At 39.3% G+C, this 21,104-nt stretch overlaps 1 protein-coding gene across 1 annotated transcript; it reads right to left on the bottom strand.

The window, feature by feature from the left end:
* Positions 1–8,443: 8,443 nt before the first annotated feature.
* On the bottom strand, positions 8,444–20,747 carry txndc16 (thioredoxin domain containing 16). Its single transcript, XM_088289146.1, has 20 exons — positions 20,371–20,747; positions 19,594–19,777; positions 19,428–19,510; positions 19,241–19,314; positions 19,036–19,110; positions 18,406–18,527; positions 18,128–18,218; positions 17,866–18,013; positions 17,575–17,744; positions 17,419–17,479; positions 16,426–16,543; positions 16,194–16,340; positions 14,968–15,027; positions 14,649–14,853; positions 13,739–13,875; positions 13,475–13,559; positions 12,626–12,767; positions 11,938–12,125; positions 11,012–11,202; positions 8,444–9,146 (listed from the first exon to the last, which is right to left on the bottom strand). Exons 2-20 carry the CDS (start codon positions 19,751–19,753, stop codon positions 8,944–8,946), a joined length of 2,460 nt encoding a protein of 819 aa, XP_088145272.1. The 5' UTR covers positions 19,754–19,777; positions 20,371–20,747; the 3' UTR covers positions 8,444–8,943.
* Between the last annotated feature and the right edge of the window lie 357 nt (positions 20,748–21,104).

Here is a 21,104-nt window from a genome sequence, read left to right as displayed (position 1 = left end):
TTTTTTAACCCTACACAAAAGCCACAAAAATATGTCCGCTTAAAGGGATCGTTGCGTCAACAAATCGCTCTAAATTGTAAAGGCTGGCTGTCAAGTCACTTTTTTTCCCGTCGCTCTTCTGCCTTCCCTCCGTGGCATTCACGCACTCACGGCTGACAACGAGGCGTTTTAAAGTGGCCATGCAGCAGACTATCCGAAGGGAAGATGTATTAACCGTACAACACAATTGCATCAGATAACCAGATGTGAGCGAAGGCACCAGAGGCGTAAGATCACAATGCCAAAATGTTTTTGTGTCCAGACCCCTGACAAAAAAGTGCATGGATGCACGCAATCTCGCTCGCGCTTGGACGCACACACTCGCAGACATTCTGGAGAACTGCTATTGTCACCAGGTATATTTGCAGGGCGACCAACTTGAATATTGTCAATTATATAGTGAACATTAACATCATCCAAAAATATTCCAATAAATTACATTCTATTTTATGACTTTTAAATCTATTTGAAGATATGCCAAAGGCTTATCTGACCGCCCAGAGAAGCGCGCCGTGGCGGTAAAGGTCGATCGAGCTAGCTGGCAAACTACCGCTCAACTCCGGCAGCACGCTAGCGCATGCCCGGTTTTGAGGAGTCATTTTAATATTAACCTAATCATGCTAATTGTTGTCTTTTCTTTTTCGAGCACTCCACGTCACGTCATGGAGACTCGTCGTGACTAACAGGTGATTGGACAAATTCTCATTTCCTCCTTTGATACCAGCCACTCAACATGACTGACCTGCCCCAAGCTATTCTATTTACAAAATCAGGGAAGTGTGGGAATTCTGGACAGCTGTTTTTGTCACCCCGTCCTTCATGGGCCGCTAACGCCATCTGAGCCCTGATGCAACTCAATGGTAACATCAGCGATATTTACGACCCTGGTTAGGCATTCATGTTCTTATATAGTGGAGGAGGGCCGACTCATACCCGACTGAGTGCATCACATGGGATTGTTTAAAAAAAAAAAAATCTCAATAGCTTAAATGGTCCACATTTTAAGCAAAGATTTTGACTTGGTTTTAATGTAAGGCAATAGTTAGTATTTCTCTGACACTAATCCGACGATGGATTCTATTTCCTGCTGCAAGGTCTAACGCCTCTCTAGCCTTCGCTGTTTTATCTTTCACAGACATTAGCCAGTCAATGTGAGATAATAGCATTTATCAAGAGTTATGACGCCGCCGTACACGTTGAAAGCCAGTACCAATTTGCAAGCACATTTCTCCTTGACCACCGTCCCTTTTGGCGTATTTCAACCTGCCCTTTTCATGTTTTAATAAGCAAAGTGCACAATGTAGCAACAAGTAACAATGTGCCAACAAAAATGCACTATAGAAATGTTGCTGTTTGTTTCTGCTCAACACTGGCAACCATGGAAGCAAATAAACCAATCAAAATAGATATAATTGGATTAAATGTTTGTTGTTAAATTAGTAATGTCGACATCCATGGAGCCATAATGAATCCTGCATGTGTACTGTCACACTAATAAATAATTAGCATCCACCAAAGCAGCCAGGAAACAGAAACATGACAGACCTAATTGAGTTTATTCAACACAATTGATTGGGTGATTAATTTGAATTGTCCATTTAATTGGATCATCTCTGAAATCGGCGGAAGGAAGGAGATGATGTGTTTGGTTCACTGGTCTCTCCTGGCGCTTTTGGAGAAAATGTCTCTTGTACTGATTCTGGTCAGGTCAAAGGTTAAACTAAACAAGCCGCTAGTCATGGGTCAAAGGGTCGTCGTGCACGGAGAAAAAACATAGCTGTGGGGTAAGAGGGCAAAGAAGAACAATTGGCTCATTTGCACGACGGTTTTACTGAGATGGACGTGCAAAGATTTGGATGATTTCTTATCTTTGACCTGGTGAACTCGGTCTGTGTACTTTGATCGCATGCTCAGGATCAAACAAAGTGGGTGTTTTATGTTCCTAAATGGATATGAAGCAATCGTCGTATTTTTTTAGATGGACACTTGGATCATCTGTGCTCATCTTAGGTCCAAAAAAATGCCAAATGCCAATTTCATACCTGAACCGGGAAATTAACACTCACCACCTTCACCATTAACAAGGGGAGCATTCTGCTGTTAATATAAGTTTATTCATCACAAAATTAAATACATTCCCAAATGAAATGCTGACGCAATGTTAGATCTGAAGAATCGAGAGGGCATTCATTCTAAAAGAGGTCTCTTGAAAAGCATCAACCCAAAATACAATTTATTAACTAAGTGGGGAAACGTATGGATGATTTTACATTTCTGTGTCACAATATTTATGCTTAAAGTTTAACCCACATACTATCCTTGATTTAGTAAAGTCTCTGCACAATAACAATTTCCCATTGAGGGATTAAAATTAGTAGAAATTGACATCAAAATAATGAATTATCGATCAATTAGCCAATTGTGTTCCTGAGTTCTCCCGGCAGCTGGGAAGTATAGCTATCTTTGAAACCTACATGGGTAAACGTGCAGCTGTTGCAAAGACATCAACCGAAGTAATGGCGAAATACAAACACAGGATATCTGCGTTTTCAAAGCCCTTCTTGAAAATGTCCTTGTTTTATCAATTTACTGTGCAAACGCAGTCGTAGAAGCGAGATGAGACGTGGAAAATTGTTCAGTGTAAATATTTGTTCTGACAGTTTCTGTCGGATGAAATGGCTTACATCTTTTGTTTGAGCAACATGATTAGATTGAAACGGTTTGACATGTTTTGGGAGAAAATTGATGTCCACAATGTTAATAATGCAAATCAATCAGATAGGATTTGGTTTGCACAGTTGAGAGCAGTAAATTCATATCCTTTGAGCGGTTTTACTACAATAGAGACATATTGGTATGAAAGCACAACAACAGTTGCCAGCAAATCTAAATCTAAAGATTAACCCAACAACCTCATCTGATTCAAAGACCAACAAAACAATCATCGCCATATAAAATAAAATCAACCTGTTCCAAAACTTCCCCCCAAGATGTTGGAAGAGGTGTCGTGTTGCTCCCTGGTTGCACATTCTTCAGTGCATGTGGGTGTGTGCTCATGGAAGGAAGGCCTGTCAGAACAGGTTCCAACTAACCAATAAATGAAGACACCCAGCCGGGCCTCGAGCAATCAAGCTCAGCATACGTATGACTCATGGCCAGTTGCGCAACTTTCAAAAGGTGTGGTTCATATTCTACCTGATTTTTGGATGACTTGGCCAAACTGGGGTAGTAAGTGAGCTGAAGCCTATCACAGCTGACTTTGCGCCTGAGATCACCATGGACTGGTGGCCAGCCTCTCTCTTGGCACATATACACAAAAAAAAACAAAAAAACATTGACACCAAACATTGACACCAATGGACAATTTAGAGTTTTTGGGGAGAGGGAGTCCCCAGAGAAAACCCATGCAAGCACTTGGAAAAAAAGTTAGTCACTCAGTAAGCAAGAAGTACCCTAAGAACATTGTTAAATAATTGTGTGAGAGTGTTTCAATATTGTGTATGAGAGTGTTGAAGGATTGCCTGCGAGAGCATTTCATTTGTATGTGGGAAAGTTTCAGTAGAGTGCGTGAATGTCTTTCATTAGTTTTTATTAGAATTTTTTTGTATGAGATAATTTTAGTCGTGTGTAGGAGAGTTTTGGTAGTAAGCATGAGTTTTAGTATTTGGCATGAGAATGTTTCAGACGCGTTTATGAGAACATGACAGAAGTCTGCGTGAGAGCATTTCAGTTGTGGTCTCAAGATTGCTTCAGTCGTGGATTTGCGCAAAAACAATATCAGTAATATGTGAGAGTGTTTCAGGAGTGCGTATATCAAAACCTTTCAGTAATATATATCAGAGCTTTTCAGTAGGGCATTAGAGAGTTTTCCGTAGTGCGTGTGAGTAAAAAGTTGCTAGTTTGAGAGCCTTTCTGCAGTTCATGTGAGCTTTGAGAGAATTTCTCAGTTGTGCGTGTGTGAAAGGTAATCCTGAATTACACTCGTGGCGGCCCCTCACACACATGCATTCACTCGCATGTCTCTGGAGATTCAAGAACATCACTGAAACAGGAAGATGTTGACCAGATCATACATGAGAAGACAAAGCGAGGCACAAAAAGGAGGAAGTTTTCCATCCTGCAGCCTCATAAAAGGAAATATATACACTTTGATGTACACTCACACACATACACACACGTCTGAACATGCCAGAATAATCTGATTGGACTACTTCCCGAGAGAGTCCCCACACAATCTGCAAACTTCTCATTGTACGAGCCAAGCTGTGATTTAAGGAAACAGCGCTAACTTTGAAAGCAACTGCACATTTAGAGTGGCGGCTCATTGTGGGCAGTCTAAGGCACACCTGTGCGATAACGATGCTGTTTAAACGTCTGGATATCTCACAATTGTGGAGAAGTGCACACAATATTTGAGAGGTCTTTTGTGTATGTCAAAAATATATGTGATCATGAAAAATGGGAACAAAAACAAGTATTGCATTGACACAATATGAAGGATCATTTATAAATGTGATTTTTCAAGTCAAGTGTGATTGGCGTCCTCTCACACATGTTGCAAAGTTGCAAAGTGACTAAAAAGTAAATAAAAGTTCAAGTAATGACATGAGGACCGTTTTTTTTTTTTTTTTTTTAATTAGAGCAAAGTAGTATGTGGTAGCGCAAATAAGCGGGGGAAAGTGTCATTAAGATATGCAGGTTCCGAGTTCAGAATAAGAGTGAATTGGTGGTGTGTGTGCGGATGAAATTAAAATAATAACAAACTAAAAACATGAAATACAATCAAATAGATTCTAGTGAATATTTTAGACATGCATAAAGTCTGTTTAAATTATTTAAATCTTTATAGTACTTTTTTTTAACCTTTCAAGTACACTTCAGTTATATTTAACTTTTTAATGCAATCCATTTGCGTTTAATCTTTAAAAAAAAAACCTCTTATATTCAATACATTTTAATTAAATTAAATTAAATTTAATTAAAGTCATTTCTGTGTTTTTAGTGATTATTTCCATGAGCAACAACAACCACATGGGACAAATCATGGACATACTCCCGAATCCCCTGAGATGTGCCTCTTTTCCTTAATAAGGAAGTTAAGGTTTGGCAAAGCAAATTGGGGCCATTGGAGTCCGGGAATTCCTTGCGATATCGTCACCATGGGATTTGACTATGACGCATATGCTACGCTTTAACTCTCAAACGAACACTAATGTCTTTGTGTAATTAGCATTAGCACGCAAATGCATGGCGAGTGCTGCTCTGGAGATCAAATGGCTTGATGAAAGTTCTGGCTCCGAGTCGAATGAGGACTATTTGAGTTATTATAATGCCTTATTCAATACGTAACTTCTATATTTATACCAATGCATGCTCTGATTGCACTCAGTGAAAATGAAAAACACACTGGAGTTAAGCTGTCCCGAGGCATGAGCGAACTAAACAGCTGCTTGGGGGCCCCTGGCCAGTAGGGGGCTCCCAAAAATGCCAAATTTGAAATCAAATGATAAATAAATAAAAATAAATACATAAATTAAATAAACAAATTTAAATAAATAAATGAATAAAAATAAATAAATAAATGAATTAAACATGGTGGCATGGGGCGCGATAACTAAAATACTGTTGAGTGACTCATGAAGACTCGGACCCGTACTGCCGCAGACTTACAAGTACAAATCGCTTTTAGTTTGGGAAAACAATCCTTTTTTAACAGGAAATTCCATCAGCGGAGTCTGTGGATGGATACGACGCTCTTCTCAGGAGTTACCTTCTGTAATCATTTAATATTAGTTATTGGATCAATTTTACATTTGAGCTCGAAGTGCTACGATGAGTGCAAAAGTTGACAGAAAACGGAGAAACTCTGGATGCAGTGGCAAAGACACAATACTGTGATGTAGCGCTGGATGCAACAATTTACAAGCATGCTGGGAAGTGCTGGCGTCACCATCGCTACAGTATTGATCATGTTGCTGTCATTGGTGCATTTAGCATCAATAAATGAAATGTTTGGTCTAAATTGACGGAATAAAAACATGACATTGTCAACACGTTACGTTAATTAAATGGAAATGACATTTGTGTCAGTGACGTCAGAGCCAACGTTGATTATTTTGTTGTGCAAAAGGTTGTCTCACTAGCGAGCTATTGCAAAAGCCACGAAGCTGCAAGCACTTGGTTCTCTGCATCACTCCAAGTTATTGTTTTGCTGCCACACACAGTGGGATAAAGTAGTTTTTAACAATTGCCAGTGGGTATACCACAAAGTAAAAGAGAGAGGAAGTTGGCAGGAAAATACAAATGCTAGCAGAACACAGATGCCAGCAACAATTGCAAATATTTTCCTGGTTAAGATTTGCTGGCCAGTCAACATGGATCTCCATTCAAGTGGGGAAGGTTCAACTTAAAAAGGAAATGTTTCATCACTTACTAAAGACGACTGAACTTTGTGAAAGCCACAATTCTCCTCTTTTTCTTGACACGTGTTCTGTTTTTTGGCCCTCATTCCAAATTGGTGCCGGTAAATGGTGAAATACCATTTTGCTTCTTCTACCAAGATTGTTGCTGCCCAACGCTGCACAGCAATTCGACATTATTTGATGTTGTCTGCCAATCAAATTCTGTTCACACAGCTGGAAAATAAAGCATTGACCTCCAACATGGCGGCCGTGAGCGTATCCACTGTCCAGAGGGGGCACGACATCATAGGAAAACTACAGCCATTACGTTTACATGCAGTCAATATTCGAGTTATGGTCAAAATGAGAAACATTCGGAATGACCCTTTTAGGAGCATATTTAGGGTTTTCATGTGATTAAATTGCCTTTAGAAACCCGAATACTGGCAATTTATGGGTTTTTAAAGGGTTATTGACTGTGTGTAAACATTGGCAGGGCTGCCATTTTGGATGAGCCTTCCCTTCAATTTGAATTTTCATATATACAATTTATTAAAGATGTAGAAAAATGTCCTGCCCACATATTAATTATGTAATGAAACAGGTAAATCTTTTATCTGCCTATTTGCAAAAAATGTGTCTGTGAAGGTGCCATTTGAATTTTATGCCCCGCTGTAGCAGCCCTCTTCATTTGCATATAAAGTGCCCCCACACTGAGTTTCTCTGCTTCACTGTTGCCAATTTAGTGACATTGTGGCTATATTTAGTGACTTTTTATTATTGGCAATTTATCAAAGTGCCTGCAGCTGCACTCAAGGTGATTTGGGTAATTGTATGGGTCTGCTAAACACAAAAGTTCAAGTCAGAGGCAAACATACAGAGGCAATGTGCATTTTTAATTTCAGGCTCAAGCAGAAAGTCTCTCCGAGCTGATTGTGGCACTACCATAGATGACAAAAAAAAAAAAAAAAAACACTTGAGGAGAGGCACAGCGCAAGATTTAATCCCCAAAGCAAATAGTGAGCCCCTCAAGAACTGACACAACTGCACAGTGGAAAAATCCTTCTCTAGACTGACACTGAAGTTTTCAAAGCAGCGGTGGCCCACTCCACAATAATAAACATACTGTAGCATGCATACCTCTCTGACAGTGTTGAGGAAAATCCAGTATAAAGGTGGAATCTTTTATGCATCTCAAATATTTGGCCTCATTTGTGCAAGTGTTCCTAATGAAGTGGCCGGAGAGAAAAGAAGTGTTCTCATCCCAGCTTTCATCACTTACTGAACTTGAGCTTCAGCCAATGAGCTGAACTCTGACATCATGAAGCAGAAATCTCATTTCGGACTGCTTAACTTCAAATCTGTCAAAATTAATCATATCAGCACAGAGCATAACTTACATAAACCTGTAAAATGGTGCAAATTTGGACACAAGGAGCTTGAACGGATGAATCTGATTTTCTTCACACAAAGTAGAGACTACACATTTAAGCTTCTAAAAACAAATACAGTGTTACCATATGAAAAAAGGAAACTGGATACGGTTCTATACTGCTTTATATGATTTATTTGGTGACAGTGTCATTTTTTTTCAGTTTGTGTACATTATGTACTGTTTTTGCACTGATAGATGGTTTTTAATACTTTGTTTAAACTGCACTCCTTTGGGCCATGCTTTTGCAAATTCAATGAAGGAATGCGATGTAGTTGCGATTACGGAATAGTTTGTAGTGGGAAATATAGTCAGACTAATTTTCAACACATAGTGACCTTAATATAAGGACACTAGAATTGGAGTGATTTAGTTCAAGAACATGAGCTAACAAATACTCAACCAAGACACCCATAAAATGTTTTTTTTTTTACAGCAACAAGAAAATACAAAAATACATCTTTCAAAGTAATCCCTGGTGATTAAAATCCAGTCATCATAAGCATGTTCAGTACTTCCCCAGTAATTTGTAAAGATTAGTACACAGGCTTCCTCTAGTGCATGGGGGGGGGGGGGCAAACTTTTTGATTGGTGGGCCACAATGGGTTCTAAAATTTGACAGAGGGGCCCGACCAGGAGCAGGTGGATGGAGTGTTTTGGTTACTTCAACTCATCGAAGAAAAAAGATATTTAATTTTAAATGAAAATGAACAAAAGCATTCCAACAAAATATCTGTAAGACACACCAGAGTATTTATAAAATAAAACATTAACAAGGTTTATTCATTTCATTTTTTTCAAGTTCAGCGGGCTGGATTAAAATGTTTAACGGGCCGCATGTGGCCCCCGGGCCGTAGTATGCCCACGCCTGCTCTAGTGGTACGATAAAAATCACAAAATGAAATGTTCCGACTGTGCATTATGTTACAGTGTCTTTTTTTTTAATCCAGTAAAATATATTTGTTTTACAATTCATTTGTATTTAACTTTTAAGTACAATACATTCACGTACAATCACAGCAGACTTGGTGGGGGACCGGGTATACCTTGATTTGATAACCCAGTCGTGTGTCATAATTCTGAGTGATGAGGCGTGTGGTAGGAGGAATCTGTTCTTGCTTCCTCCACAGTCAACTCGGCCTCATCCGCCTCCGCTTCCTTGTCGTCCACGTTAGGAACACGCTGTTTAGCAAAGCCAGAGTCCTCCTCATCCATGCTTTTTAGAAAGTCATGAAACTCGACAGAGGGAGGCCAGTCATCTTTCCCTAACATCCCTACAGACAGAGACCAATTCATCAATTAAATCTTAAGAATGACATAATTCAAATATTGTTTCCACATAAAAAGAAAATACAAATATACATTTCAATGACTATGATGGGAGCCCTGCTAATGTAATGTAAATGAAAAGTTTAAAAGTGCCAGAGAACAACATCTAAATGACTTTCCAAGTAATATGAAGCTAGAGCACAATACGTGTTGCCACACATTATGTTAATTATGGTATAAACAACAACACATTATCCCACATTGCACTTAGCACACTCACAGCAGGCGCGACTCAAGTTTTACTTTAATGGCTCTGAAAAACATTTCCCAGCCATTACAACAGGCAAAGTAGTAAATGAGGTCATCTTTTCTGAATTATATTCTGCTTCAAATTATAATGACAGAAATGTTGACTCATTGCAAAATACAATCTATTATTATTTTAATGATGGCACTGTTGTGGGACAGTACTCATTTGGACTTCCATGCAATTTGCATAATGCTTTTCTATATGTACAGAATATAACTCCATATTTGCTATTTGGCCTCTGAAAGGCTGCATTTTACTGAAAGGCGAAAGTTTGCAAGGGTAAACACGTAGCAAATGTTTTATTGTCAGGGTTTTGTTCAAGGTTACAAAGGTGTTCTGCAACAATTTTAATGGTCTCGAACAACAAAAGTTCAAAATCTGTAGGCGAAAAAACTTTTTGGGAATGTCTGGCTAACGTCTCAGCAATGGTTTGCAACCTTGAACAAACACTGATAAAAAAAACAACATTCACTCCATGTGCACACAACTGCAGAGATACATACCAACCAACACACACACGCACACACACAAAATACATAATACGCTATTCTTAAAATAGTGTAAATGCTTTCCATGCGTCGTACGTTATTTTGAACATTTACTTTAACATAAAAACACTGAAGCAAGTATTATTTACGCAACAGTCTATTATTTTCGCCTCTCTCTCTATCGCGGTTTACTTACTGCAGTTTCATTGTAAAGCGAATTACTCGATTGTACGTCTCCGTTAAAGTAAACACCATTTGCTAATTGAATATAGTCTATCACCGCTAATTAGAACAGATTGCAATCAACCACCGGTCGTTTAGACAGTGGGGCGATGGAAACAACGGCTTGTGCTCTTTCAACCACTTTATTATTATCATTTTTTATTTTTTTTTTTTTTTTACTTTGAACAGTTTGTTTTGAATTGCTTTTATGTACAGGGTCCTTGCAGGTCTCGAAATTAAAGCAAAGCCAATCAGGGGGAAAAATGGTGATAATAATGGATGGATGATTTAAACATGGCTATTATCATTAATATTATATACAGCACCCTCCAAAATTTTATCTTTATCTTCTAATAAATGAAATTATTTTCTTAGTAATATAGGATCTTTTTTTTTTAAAGTGTGAAAACCGGGGTTTCATTCAAGTGCATTTATGCAGTGGGAAAGAGAAAATCCCACACAATTAAATAATCATTTTAAATCAAATCATATGTGCCACAATTATTAGCACACCTGATGTTAATTAATACTTTGAACAACCGCTTTGGCCAACAGAACGGCACCTAATCTTTTGCTATAATGTTCCACAAGATGGGAGGATAAGGAAAAAATTATCTTTTACCATTCCTCTTCACAATCATCCAATGACTGTGTCCTCTCCTCTATACTTATTTGTTTGCCCCCGCCACAGGTTTTCAATGGGGTTGAGGTCTGGGGACCCATGTCTACAATTTTGAGTAAGAGAGCTTTTCAAAACCTATCCACCAGCTTTTAAAATGCAATCTTCTATGAGGCTCTTCCGCTTGTGGAACTGATTCACTTGCAGCGTTCGAGTCATTGGGTTCCTTACCTGCAGGAGACTCTCTGGCTTCCTCCACTCTTTGCAGCCATTGCAAGACGGACTGGGCTGTGATGGGTGTGTTGGTTGGATACTCATAAACTTCATGTCCAGTGGGCAAATGAGTGAGAACCAGAGCAGGAAGGGGGGGCATCGAACCCAGATAGGAGCCCAGGACCGACATGCCAGCTGGAGTACGACCACTGCAATAGAATAGTGTTGGATTTAAGGCAAAATAAAAGATTAGTCTTGTGTGTGCCTTTTTTTTTTTCTACTCCTGCTACAGGTGGGAAGTATTAATGTCACAACTTTCAGTTTGTTTCGGGGTTTGTTTAAGTTTGGTAGGAATTGAATTTATTTTTCTGTATTTAATGAATCTGAATAACATGAGTTTCATTTTCTAACGTGAACTATTTAAATGAATGAACTGTTCTAATTTATAGGATGCAACAATGAAGAAATTAAATAGCGTCACTGTCCATTGACAATCGCTATCATTCTGACCTCTTGAGTTTTTTTTTTTCCTCTTAAATGTTTTTTTTTTTTGCTCCTGAAAACAATAATAGTCATAACTTTGCTAATCAAGGACTTCATTTGAGGACCAACCTTGCTATGCTGAAGAACAACTTTTTTGCAGGTTAATCTCAGGGACCTGAAGCAGGGTTTTTCTTTTTTTATATCAAACAATAAAAATACCGGTTTTATTTTCTTATATAGAAGCATGATCCTAATTTTCAAACTGTGTAAATGTTATAGTCATTTCTAACAACATTAAAATTAAATTTAAGGAATAAAACCACTGTCTCTATTTTGATGAACATTTAAAGCTTTATAACTAAAGTGCATGGGACATGAAAAAAGTATATAAACTAGCAAACACAATTGACAAAGTGTATGCAAATATATAAAAATGAATGTATAATGTAAATACAGCATACAGATGGATCCAGCAGGTTAAATATTGCTCCATCCTCTCGCCTCCCAATTCCAGCACTCCTTTCATCTCCTCCAGCAGCAGCTTATTCTGCCTCAGCCCAATATCGTCCTCCTCTTCTCCAACAAACAGCAAGAGAAGAGCTTTCCCCAGGCTCAGGTAGGATGGCAGGTTTTCCACTGTCAGTTCAGGCTGACAATACAGCAGAGAAAAAAAAATTCAATTAAAAGATTCAAGTTATTATAACCTTGTTTCCATAAATGGTGTTTGTAACTGTGGCTTGGACCTTATCTTGGGCCTAACTCAATTCCAAAAATGTGTAAAGTCTCACATTTTTCTTCTCCGGCCAATGTTGTGTGGAAAGAAATTTCACCATCTAACTAGTATTTTATATATCATGGACACCGGTCCTGCATTGCAAAAGGACATTTGTACACAGGTGGCGTCCTGTATCTGTGACAGCCAGAAAATTGCCACCTAACCAGAACAGTGGCAAGTTTTTACAGACAGTGTGACGCTACAATAGTAGAAATATTCAGACTTGTTCGTTTCTGCGCAAAAAAAAAAAAATGGACACCAGATTTACTGTTAAGGCTCTGATGAGGCAGTATTTTGCGAGGCTACTGTAAAATATTAGCACTTCACTCCCACAGGCCAAAGACAACAGACAAAAAGTTTAAAATAAAAATTACCAAAGGATGCAGCAGTGCAGCTTCAATGCGGGAGACCAAGTTATCTACCGAGGAGAACTGCGACAACACAGAGGGCTGGGAGTGTCTCTTCCAAGATTGAAACACTAAAACTGCTGGAAGGTTGACAGAGAGGTCGGCGGCCCTACAAAGCACATATGGAGCACACAAATACACACACAAAGAAATATACACAAATGACTACACCCATTTTTTTTAATATATACGACATGTGTGACAATAAATCAGAGCTAGAGTGCCTCCCTTTGAGCAGAATTCCAACACGATGCCGACTCTAGACACACCAACACAATGAACACTGCCTTGCTAAAGAAGCTGAAGATAACATTGATAGACTGGTCAAGGATGTCTCCAACAGGTTTTAGAATGTCCCACATCCTCACACTCCACTATGGAGAAGTGCAAGATTTCTGATATCAATCAGCGCTATGATGTCATCATGGAGGAGTGGAAATAGAAGAGGATTTCAGTGAATCTGTGAACCTCTGGTGAACTCAAAGCCCAAGAGGGTTGAAGCAGTGCCGGTAAATAATGGTACACAAAATATTGACAATTAGGGCAAAATCTGGAATTTTTCACTTCAGGTGTCCTCACTTTTGTTGCCAGCACTTTTGACAGGCCTACGAGTTATTTTGAGCGGACGGTAAATTGTTGTTATACAACCTGTCCTGTACACTGAATGATTTTCATTCAATCAAAGTCTTCAGTGTTTTCCCGTGAAGACTTTCTTGTCGATTTTTACGTGATAGCAGCAAACTCAAAGAAAAATAAGCAGTGGAATTTCACAGTCAGAGACAACCTTGAAAGTAAAAAGCAATTCACAGCGCCTACCATTCCTGTGCCAGCACATCTGTCAGCAGGGCACTCATCACCCTCCCTCGCAACGACTTTGCTGCTTCATTGAAAACTGGCGCACCTGCCAACACAACCAGACACATGGCAATTGCTTCACAAAAACTCCAAATACATCTTTTATTATCTCACATTTCAGTCGTGCATTTTGGCATGGTTTAAACTTCATTTTCCAAAAAGGAATATCTTATTTTCGGAGCTCATTGTCACCTATACAGACCACTCACAAATTTGATCTATTACCTGAAAGTGTGTGCGTCCTAAACAATCCGACAATTTTGTCAGGAATATAGCCGGCTAGATCAGGGTGGAGCGTCCCATGAAGGAATGATGTCACTTCCTGCTGAGTAGACAATACCTGGGGAGAGGCCGGACGGCTCCTGGATGACGGACAATGGACGTATTGACACAAATGGCGGTCCCGTCAAGGATTTGGTACTTTGGGCCTCACTACTTCAATAACACAAATTGACAAAACCTTTTTCTAGGTCTCCTGTCAATCACGGCCCTGAGCAACATCATCACCCGAGACACAAACAGTAAATAAGATCAAGATCGATCGGTATCAAGCACAATAGCCAATGTCAGCACCAGCGTTTTCTCTACAACTAAAAAACCTTTGCCAATTTGTCTATTTTTGTGTGTTTACAAAAAGCTCTGCTTATAATGTGTTTCCTGTGTGTGTTTACTTGGGGTGGTGAAGATAAAGTATTTTTAATGATCCTCATCACACACACACACATTTTGTGGAGTCATCTTCAGTGTGGTGTATTATCACAGCTGCAACAATGTCCAAGACAAACATTCCTTTGAGATGTTTTTCCTCAGCTTTCTTCATCCGATCTAAAACTTCTGATAGCATCACAATATTTGCTTCATCAGCTAATGGCATCCGCTGTCATGTAATTTTTATGTTGATGATATTTTAGTGGGCCTTAGAACACATTTGCCAAACTCAAGACTCTGGAACCAGGTCTAGCCCACAAAATCATATATCGTGGTCATCTAAAGCAAACAATTTGTGTCGTCCCAATTTTTTTCTGAGTATCGCTTTTTTGGTGTATGGCAAAGTCTATGAAATTCCAAACCATATTCCCACATTTCCCTTTCATTCAACATAAAAATTAAGGAAAGTAATCCAGTAGCATCTCACAGTAAAATGAAGCGAAGAAGCGGCTCAAATCCCAGTATTCCTCTGTACTCCTGAATTGGCTCAAGTGGGCGGAGTAGCAGGACACTTGGGAAGGTAGTGATTGGCTGAAATGAGATTGGACGGGAGCCTACAAGCCGAGCAGCGCAGATGTCGGTCCACTCTCCACAATCCACTGCACTCATGTGAACATCAACAATGCCAGCATCTAGAAATGCAATAAAAAGAGTATTAATCCATGCACATATAAAATAAGAGCACTCACATTTACGTCTTAAAGAGTAAAAAAAAACACTTCATACTGTCAGCAAGTAGTAATTACCTGCAAGCCTCTCTGCCACTTCTGTAAATGAGCTGAGGAAGGACATTGAAACAGCATCCCCTGGTGGTGGTATTAGAAACTACAATTAATAAAATGCACATAACAGTGTTTTTGATTCCATCTCGCTCAGTGACTTAGAGCGTGCAATTGAATGCGAATGGTTGTTTGTCTGAGCCATGTGATTGACTGGTGACCAATCAACGGTAGTCTTCCTGTTGCCTGAAGACAGCAGGGATAGGCTCCATCTTCCCAGTGACACTGAACAGGATTACAGGTAGAAAAAGGATGCTCACTTCCTGTTCATGGTTTTTAATCTAACAAAGGTGAATTTTACGATGCAGTCTTGTTTGTTTCTGTTTGTCTGTTTTTGATGTTCAGTTTTGTTTATTTTATGCAACACTTTAAAAGCTATTGGTCAAATTAAGTCACATTATATTTTGTTTCAATGTCACAATTGGCACAATTTTAGATTTAACATGGGGACATTTTCTGCCTCTTTAATCTTTGTCTGTCTTTTTCAGGGCAATTTGAAATGTGTGAAATGTTCGCCTTATGTAAGATCTTGACAGATAAGAGGTCAAGTTCCAGCCTTGGTTGAATCTAATATGGGAACAAACTGTACAACATTTCAGGTGCCATTATGACTTAATGGCTTTTTCTTGGTCATAGTTGCTCTATGAGATATGCTATAATGCTCTTATATAACTCAAATATCACTCAGTAGACTACATACAGTACCTCCACCAAGGTAAAACTGTGAATATAAGCGGGGGGAAAAAAAACAAAGCACCATCTTGGTGTTTGTTTGCCTCAGAATTCATTAGTTAACAGTCTACGGCGTGGTTAATGGAGGATTAAGACCAACAGACAAGTGGTACCATTATGACTCTTTGAGGTTGGGCCAAATGTAAAAAAAAATATCCATATCAATACAAGATGATTTTTTTGCTTGTCTCATGTATTTCCCGTCAACAAAGTTTTTGTCATAATTGATTCTGTTGCATCTGTGTAACTGCGCTAAATGTATCTGTTCTATTTTACAGGTTTATATGTAAAAAAGGTGACATCATAACAACAACACTATTGGTGGCCTGTTTCTCATAGTACCGTATATTTGCCTTCGCCAACTTGACAGGGTGAGTTAAGAGTTGAGTTATTTCTATGACATTAAAATAAAGTGAACATGTTCAAGGACAAATCACCAGAAAAGCGAGAGACAGACGTACATTTGAGGTAGAAAAGCACCACTGTGAGGCCGCTTTGGACTACTGCATCAGAGAAGTCATCAGATGTCAGTTGGGTAATGGAGTCCATGTACACCATTTGGCCTCGGTTCAAATAGACGGATGCCACAATCTCATCTTCCAACTCCCCTGGAGGACAAAAATGAAAACACATCTCCCTCATTGTCCTTCCTCCACGGCTTGTGGTCATCCATTCTCAATTTCTCAACGTTACCATTAGACACGTCGTCTTCAATATTACACTCATCTTGCATTTCATCTCCCTCGTGATGAAGGAAGAGCTCCAAGAGCTCATCCAGGTTTTCTAAGGTCAAGAAGGTGGCCTCGGACCCCTAGAAGTTAGTATGACACAGGCAACAAGGTAAAAAGGGGATTGAAAACAGAATGGAGCCTTGAGATATAAGTTTAAATTGCTCTTTGACCATGCACATAACTCGAAAACCTGAAAACTGGAAATGCCAACAATCTGTTCCAGCCTCCCAAAAATGTTTTTAACCAGACAATTTGCACTCTACAAAATTGTAATTTTTAAAAACATACAGTCATGGCGTAATTAGAGAGAATGTAAATAATAAACAGTTTATGCCACATTTTTTGCTCCCATTCAATGGACATTATTCTGCTCCCTCTGGTGTGCACGCACCATTGCCACTAGGGGGCAGTATAGTCCAGATATACACATGAATAATTGTTTCACAACTGGACTTGGAAAGATGCAGTGATATTTGTCATTTTTTGCAAAGGATAAAGAACACATACAAGCCTGTGAGTGTTGGTATATTGGCTGTCTACTTGTGTTGCTCCCCAGATTGAATTCAAACATCCCTTGCTTAAAGGGCAATAGCACCGCAATAACGATAGTATTTTACTCTGTTTATGGTGTTTGGCATTTTTATTAGCGTCAAACTGACTTTAATAAGGATAAATGATGGGGTTGTTTTCAATAAACTTGTAATTCTCTTTGTTTAATGTTTAGTTTGACAATAAACCTCTACTGGGAGTGGCAATAAACAGCTTGTTTATTGTAAAGCGAGTTGGACTTCACTGCGAACATTCAGCTCATGTATCGCCAATTATTGCTCACACATCAAACCAAAAACATATAAAAAATTGTCGAACGACAGCTCATAACACAAAGACCTTGGGAATTGGCTCTCTCGTATCACGACCCCACTGTATTCAGAAATATTGTAAACAATCACCAAACCTTGTCCGGCAGCCTGTAAGCAGCATTATATTCAAGAGGAGTTTTCACCGCAGGGCTCTTCCTGATACCACAAAGATAAGATCCACTCCATTAGTCAGATTACCAAAAATAAATAAATAAATTGCAAGAGCAGTGATCATGTCCTTTGCATCTCACCTGTGCACAAGCGTGAGCAGGACGATGCCCCGGAGCCTCCAGGCCAGTGCGATGGCCGTTTCTCGGTCCAGTTGCTCCGTTTCGGAATGTGAGAAAAGAAAGACTTGGGGTGTCTGTTGGTATGGGAATTGCGGGCTTGGAACAGCAGCGGGGTCTTTGTATACTTCTGACTGGTGACAAAGATGCCGCAGTAAAAGATAGAAAACACACACAATGAAAATGAATTACAGGTCTGTAAAAGATGTATTCCTTTCTTTTGGCATTTGTCTGAAAGCAAAGTGGCCAGGTTACCAACAGTGGCGCCTCCATGAGTTGCAGAAAGGTGTGCAGGCTTAGTGTGGACAGTGGCGTCCTCATTGGGGTCAAAGGGCAGCGCTCAGAGGAGGGAGCTACGCAGTGGAGGAACCACACACGAGACAACGGAGAGGCACTGTGAACACTAAAAGGAAATTAGAGCAGTCATTTAAATCAACATATTTATTTTTAATTAAAAGAAAGAATTCTAATTCATGTTTGTCATCCGCAATGAGATGGTAACAGCAGACAAACATACCCCAAGTGCTTCAAGACAGGACCTCCAGTTATGAGGATGAACTGGTATTTAGATCCGTACACATAAGCCGTCTCCATGACTGATCTGTGCTCTAAAGCAATGCAGACACAACAGGTTAATGGTAGGCTAGCTTTAAAGCAGCAGTTTACATTTTCCAATCACTCAGGTCTGGATATCAGTGTCTTGAGATAATGCAGGCAGTGGCCATTTCTTGTATGTTCAAGTCAGCCATGTGAACCACGACACCTGCATGTATATTTGATCAATGATGTCCATACCTTGTGTGCCAAGACTGCTGACATAACCCAGCACGATATCCTTCTTTCCTCTGACTGACTTCTCCATGACCAAGAGATCGGCGTCCGAATGCACGTACTTGACCTCGTCACGTAAAATGGCACTGAAGGGCAAATGAGAGACTGTGTTTGTTCACCGTAGAAGCTGCGCAGATGACAAATCTGAATTGTGACTTTGACCATTGAGAATAAAGCCATGTCCACACAAATAGGTATTGGTTGAAATGGGTTTGTCTGATTTTAAAGATCATTGAATTAAAGGTGTAAGTTAAAGGTACTGTTTACTTGGGATGTACTTTTACATACAGCAGTGACGTTAGTTTGAAAAAATATCAGATTCTCCTTCAGTAATGACAAATCGTTATTAAAAAAGAAAATTGTCAGATTTGAGTAAAACATATCCCATTTCAGAGAAGCTTGCCTTATTTGTTTTGCTTTTTAACCGTTTTGATTACAATAAAACACTTTTTCAGCACAATTGCAACAAGGAATGGTATTGTCAAGGATCGGTGCTCTTCATCTTTAAGGACTCAATACTTATAATCACAATCGGTCTGAAAACAATAGCATCGGTGCACTGTTCTTGGTATGAGGGACTGTTTGCTTACTTACAACAGGACTTCAGAGACAATGGAGTTGACGTCAAACACAGTATCCAACTCGAAACTCAAGAACTCCTTACCATCCCTTCAAAGAAAGAAATTTGGAGTTAAGAAAAAAATCAACATCCCCAATGAAAGAAATTATGTGTGTCTTACTGGGAAGACCACTGTTATTGCGAACAGTATGTACTGGGTACTAGTTCCACTCCACATACCTGAAAAGAAAAGCAGTATTTTGCACCGTCGCTTTCGTGCAGTATGAGGGAACCATCTCCTTTTTGCAGTTGATCTACAAAAAAATACATTAGTGTCACGTGGGTGTCCTGTCTCAATATCAACAACAAAGTAATCATGTTTTGTATATCTATACCCATTCTCAAGGGTCATAACATGATGTGTTACCTTGCCCACCAGTATTCCATAATCTTTCAGGACATATGCAGACTTTTTTAATTCCCCCAAGAAGAGAGAGATGGTTTGGGAGACTGATGCCAGAGGAGAACAGGAAGAAATCATTCATTCTTGGCACTCATAAGCAAGTGAATTGGTTACTGTGCCACTGCAGTACCTTGATTCTCAAAATAAATGAAGACCATTTTCCCAGAATTTATTTTGTCATAAAAGTCCATAGCCGTGAAGTCGAGCAGCAGGCCTGACGTGTTGAACATGTCTGTGCAGCGAACTGCACTTGTGCACAGTAGGAAGAAAGTCACACGCAGCCACATCATGGATAAGCGAAGATGAGTTGGCCTCTGCAATGGAAAATATAAGAGAATTGAGAGCGGTGTTCGGAAAACACAAAGAAGGCCAGAAAGCGTTTGTTTTGGTTCCTCATTAATTGTTACTTTAACTGTCCATGTATGTTTACTGCATGTTTTTTTTTTTTTTTTTTACTGGATGAATGGCATCTCATTTGAGGATATAACAAAGAAAGTGGATGTCAAAGCTGTTTTGAGCAGGTAAAGGACAGGAAGGAAGGAAGGAAGGAAAGAAGGGTGGGAGGCAGGGAGGGACAAAGGATGGAAGGAAGGTGAGGAAGGAAGGTAGGAAGGAAGGAAGGAAGGAAGCAAGGAAGAAAGGAAGGAAGGAAGCAAGGGAGGAAGGAAGGAAGGAAGGTAGGAAGGAAGGAAGGAAAATGAATGTCAGGGTGTATGAATAAGTAGCGGGTCGAGGGGAAGGAAGGAGAGAGGAGAAAGAAAAGTGCAAATAATGCAAAAGCATTTTTTTAAAGTATATTATTACATAGTAATGTTAAGCCATATAATGTGGACGTGCACGGTGTACAATGAAAGATCAGTATGATAAATTAAAGTTAGAGGAGAAAGGAAGTTGATGGATAACCTACCTGAGAAGTTATGCCATTCAAAGTGCAAAAATGGCAAGAAATCACAGTTAAGGAAAATTGCGTGACACCAGAAGCATTGCGACACCAGCTATCTCATTCATCGCAGTGTAAAACAACGAAAAGGTGCAAAAATGTAGCTTTGGATTAAAATAAGACTTATTGACAAGTGTATTAGCATCGTGTGCTAGCTACCGCTGCAATTTACACGGGGTTGTCTTTTTGTTTTGCTTTTTTAAATGGCGGACAAGCCAAGAGTCTGAAAATGGTTAAATCATGAATCACTGAGAAAAGTTAGATTGTAACACTGTATTGTTGTTAATTGGAAAGCGCATTGGGAGTTAAACGCCACATTCAGTTGTTGTTTTGGGTGTCACGAATACAAGTCACCTTACATCTTTTACATAACTTCCTTATGTTGTTTTCAAAATAATATTATTTGAGGGCCAGTGTGCAGTAGAAAACTGGATAGAAATACATAAAATAAATCACTGGAGATAAATGTTAGGTTTAATTTTTACTATTGGTATGGGACAGCGTTTTAAATTGGGCAAACATGTGTGGTGACAGTTTCATTTAGCTCTTATTTTTGAAGGTCTTTCAGCTAACTGTTTACTTCAGAAAACACGTGTTTTTTTTCTAACCAATCCGGTCGTCTAAAAGCTACAAAAATCCGGCCAATCGTCGTAGTCAGAAGGCGGGTAGTTTGTCAGTTGACATCATCATGGACCAATGGA

This window comes from Idiotropiscis lumnitzeri, chromosome 3 (genome assembly GCF_059441095.1).
Source record: "Idiotropiscis lumnitzeri isolate Australia: NSW breed Sydney's pygmy pipehorse chromosome 3, RoL_Ilum_1.0, whole genome shotgun sequence".
Classification (NCBI taxonomy): domain Eukaryota; kingdom Metazoa; phylum Chordata; class Actinopteri; order Syngnathiformes; family Syngnathidae; genus Idiotropiscis; species Idiotropiscis lumnitzeri.
This window is presented reverse-complemented; position numbering and strand designations above follow the sequence as displayed.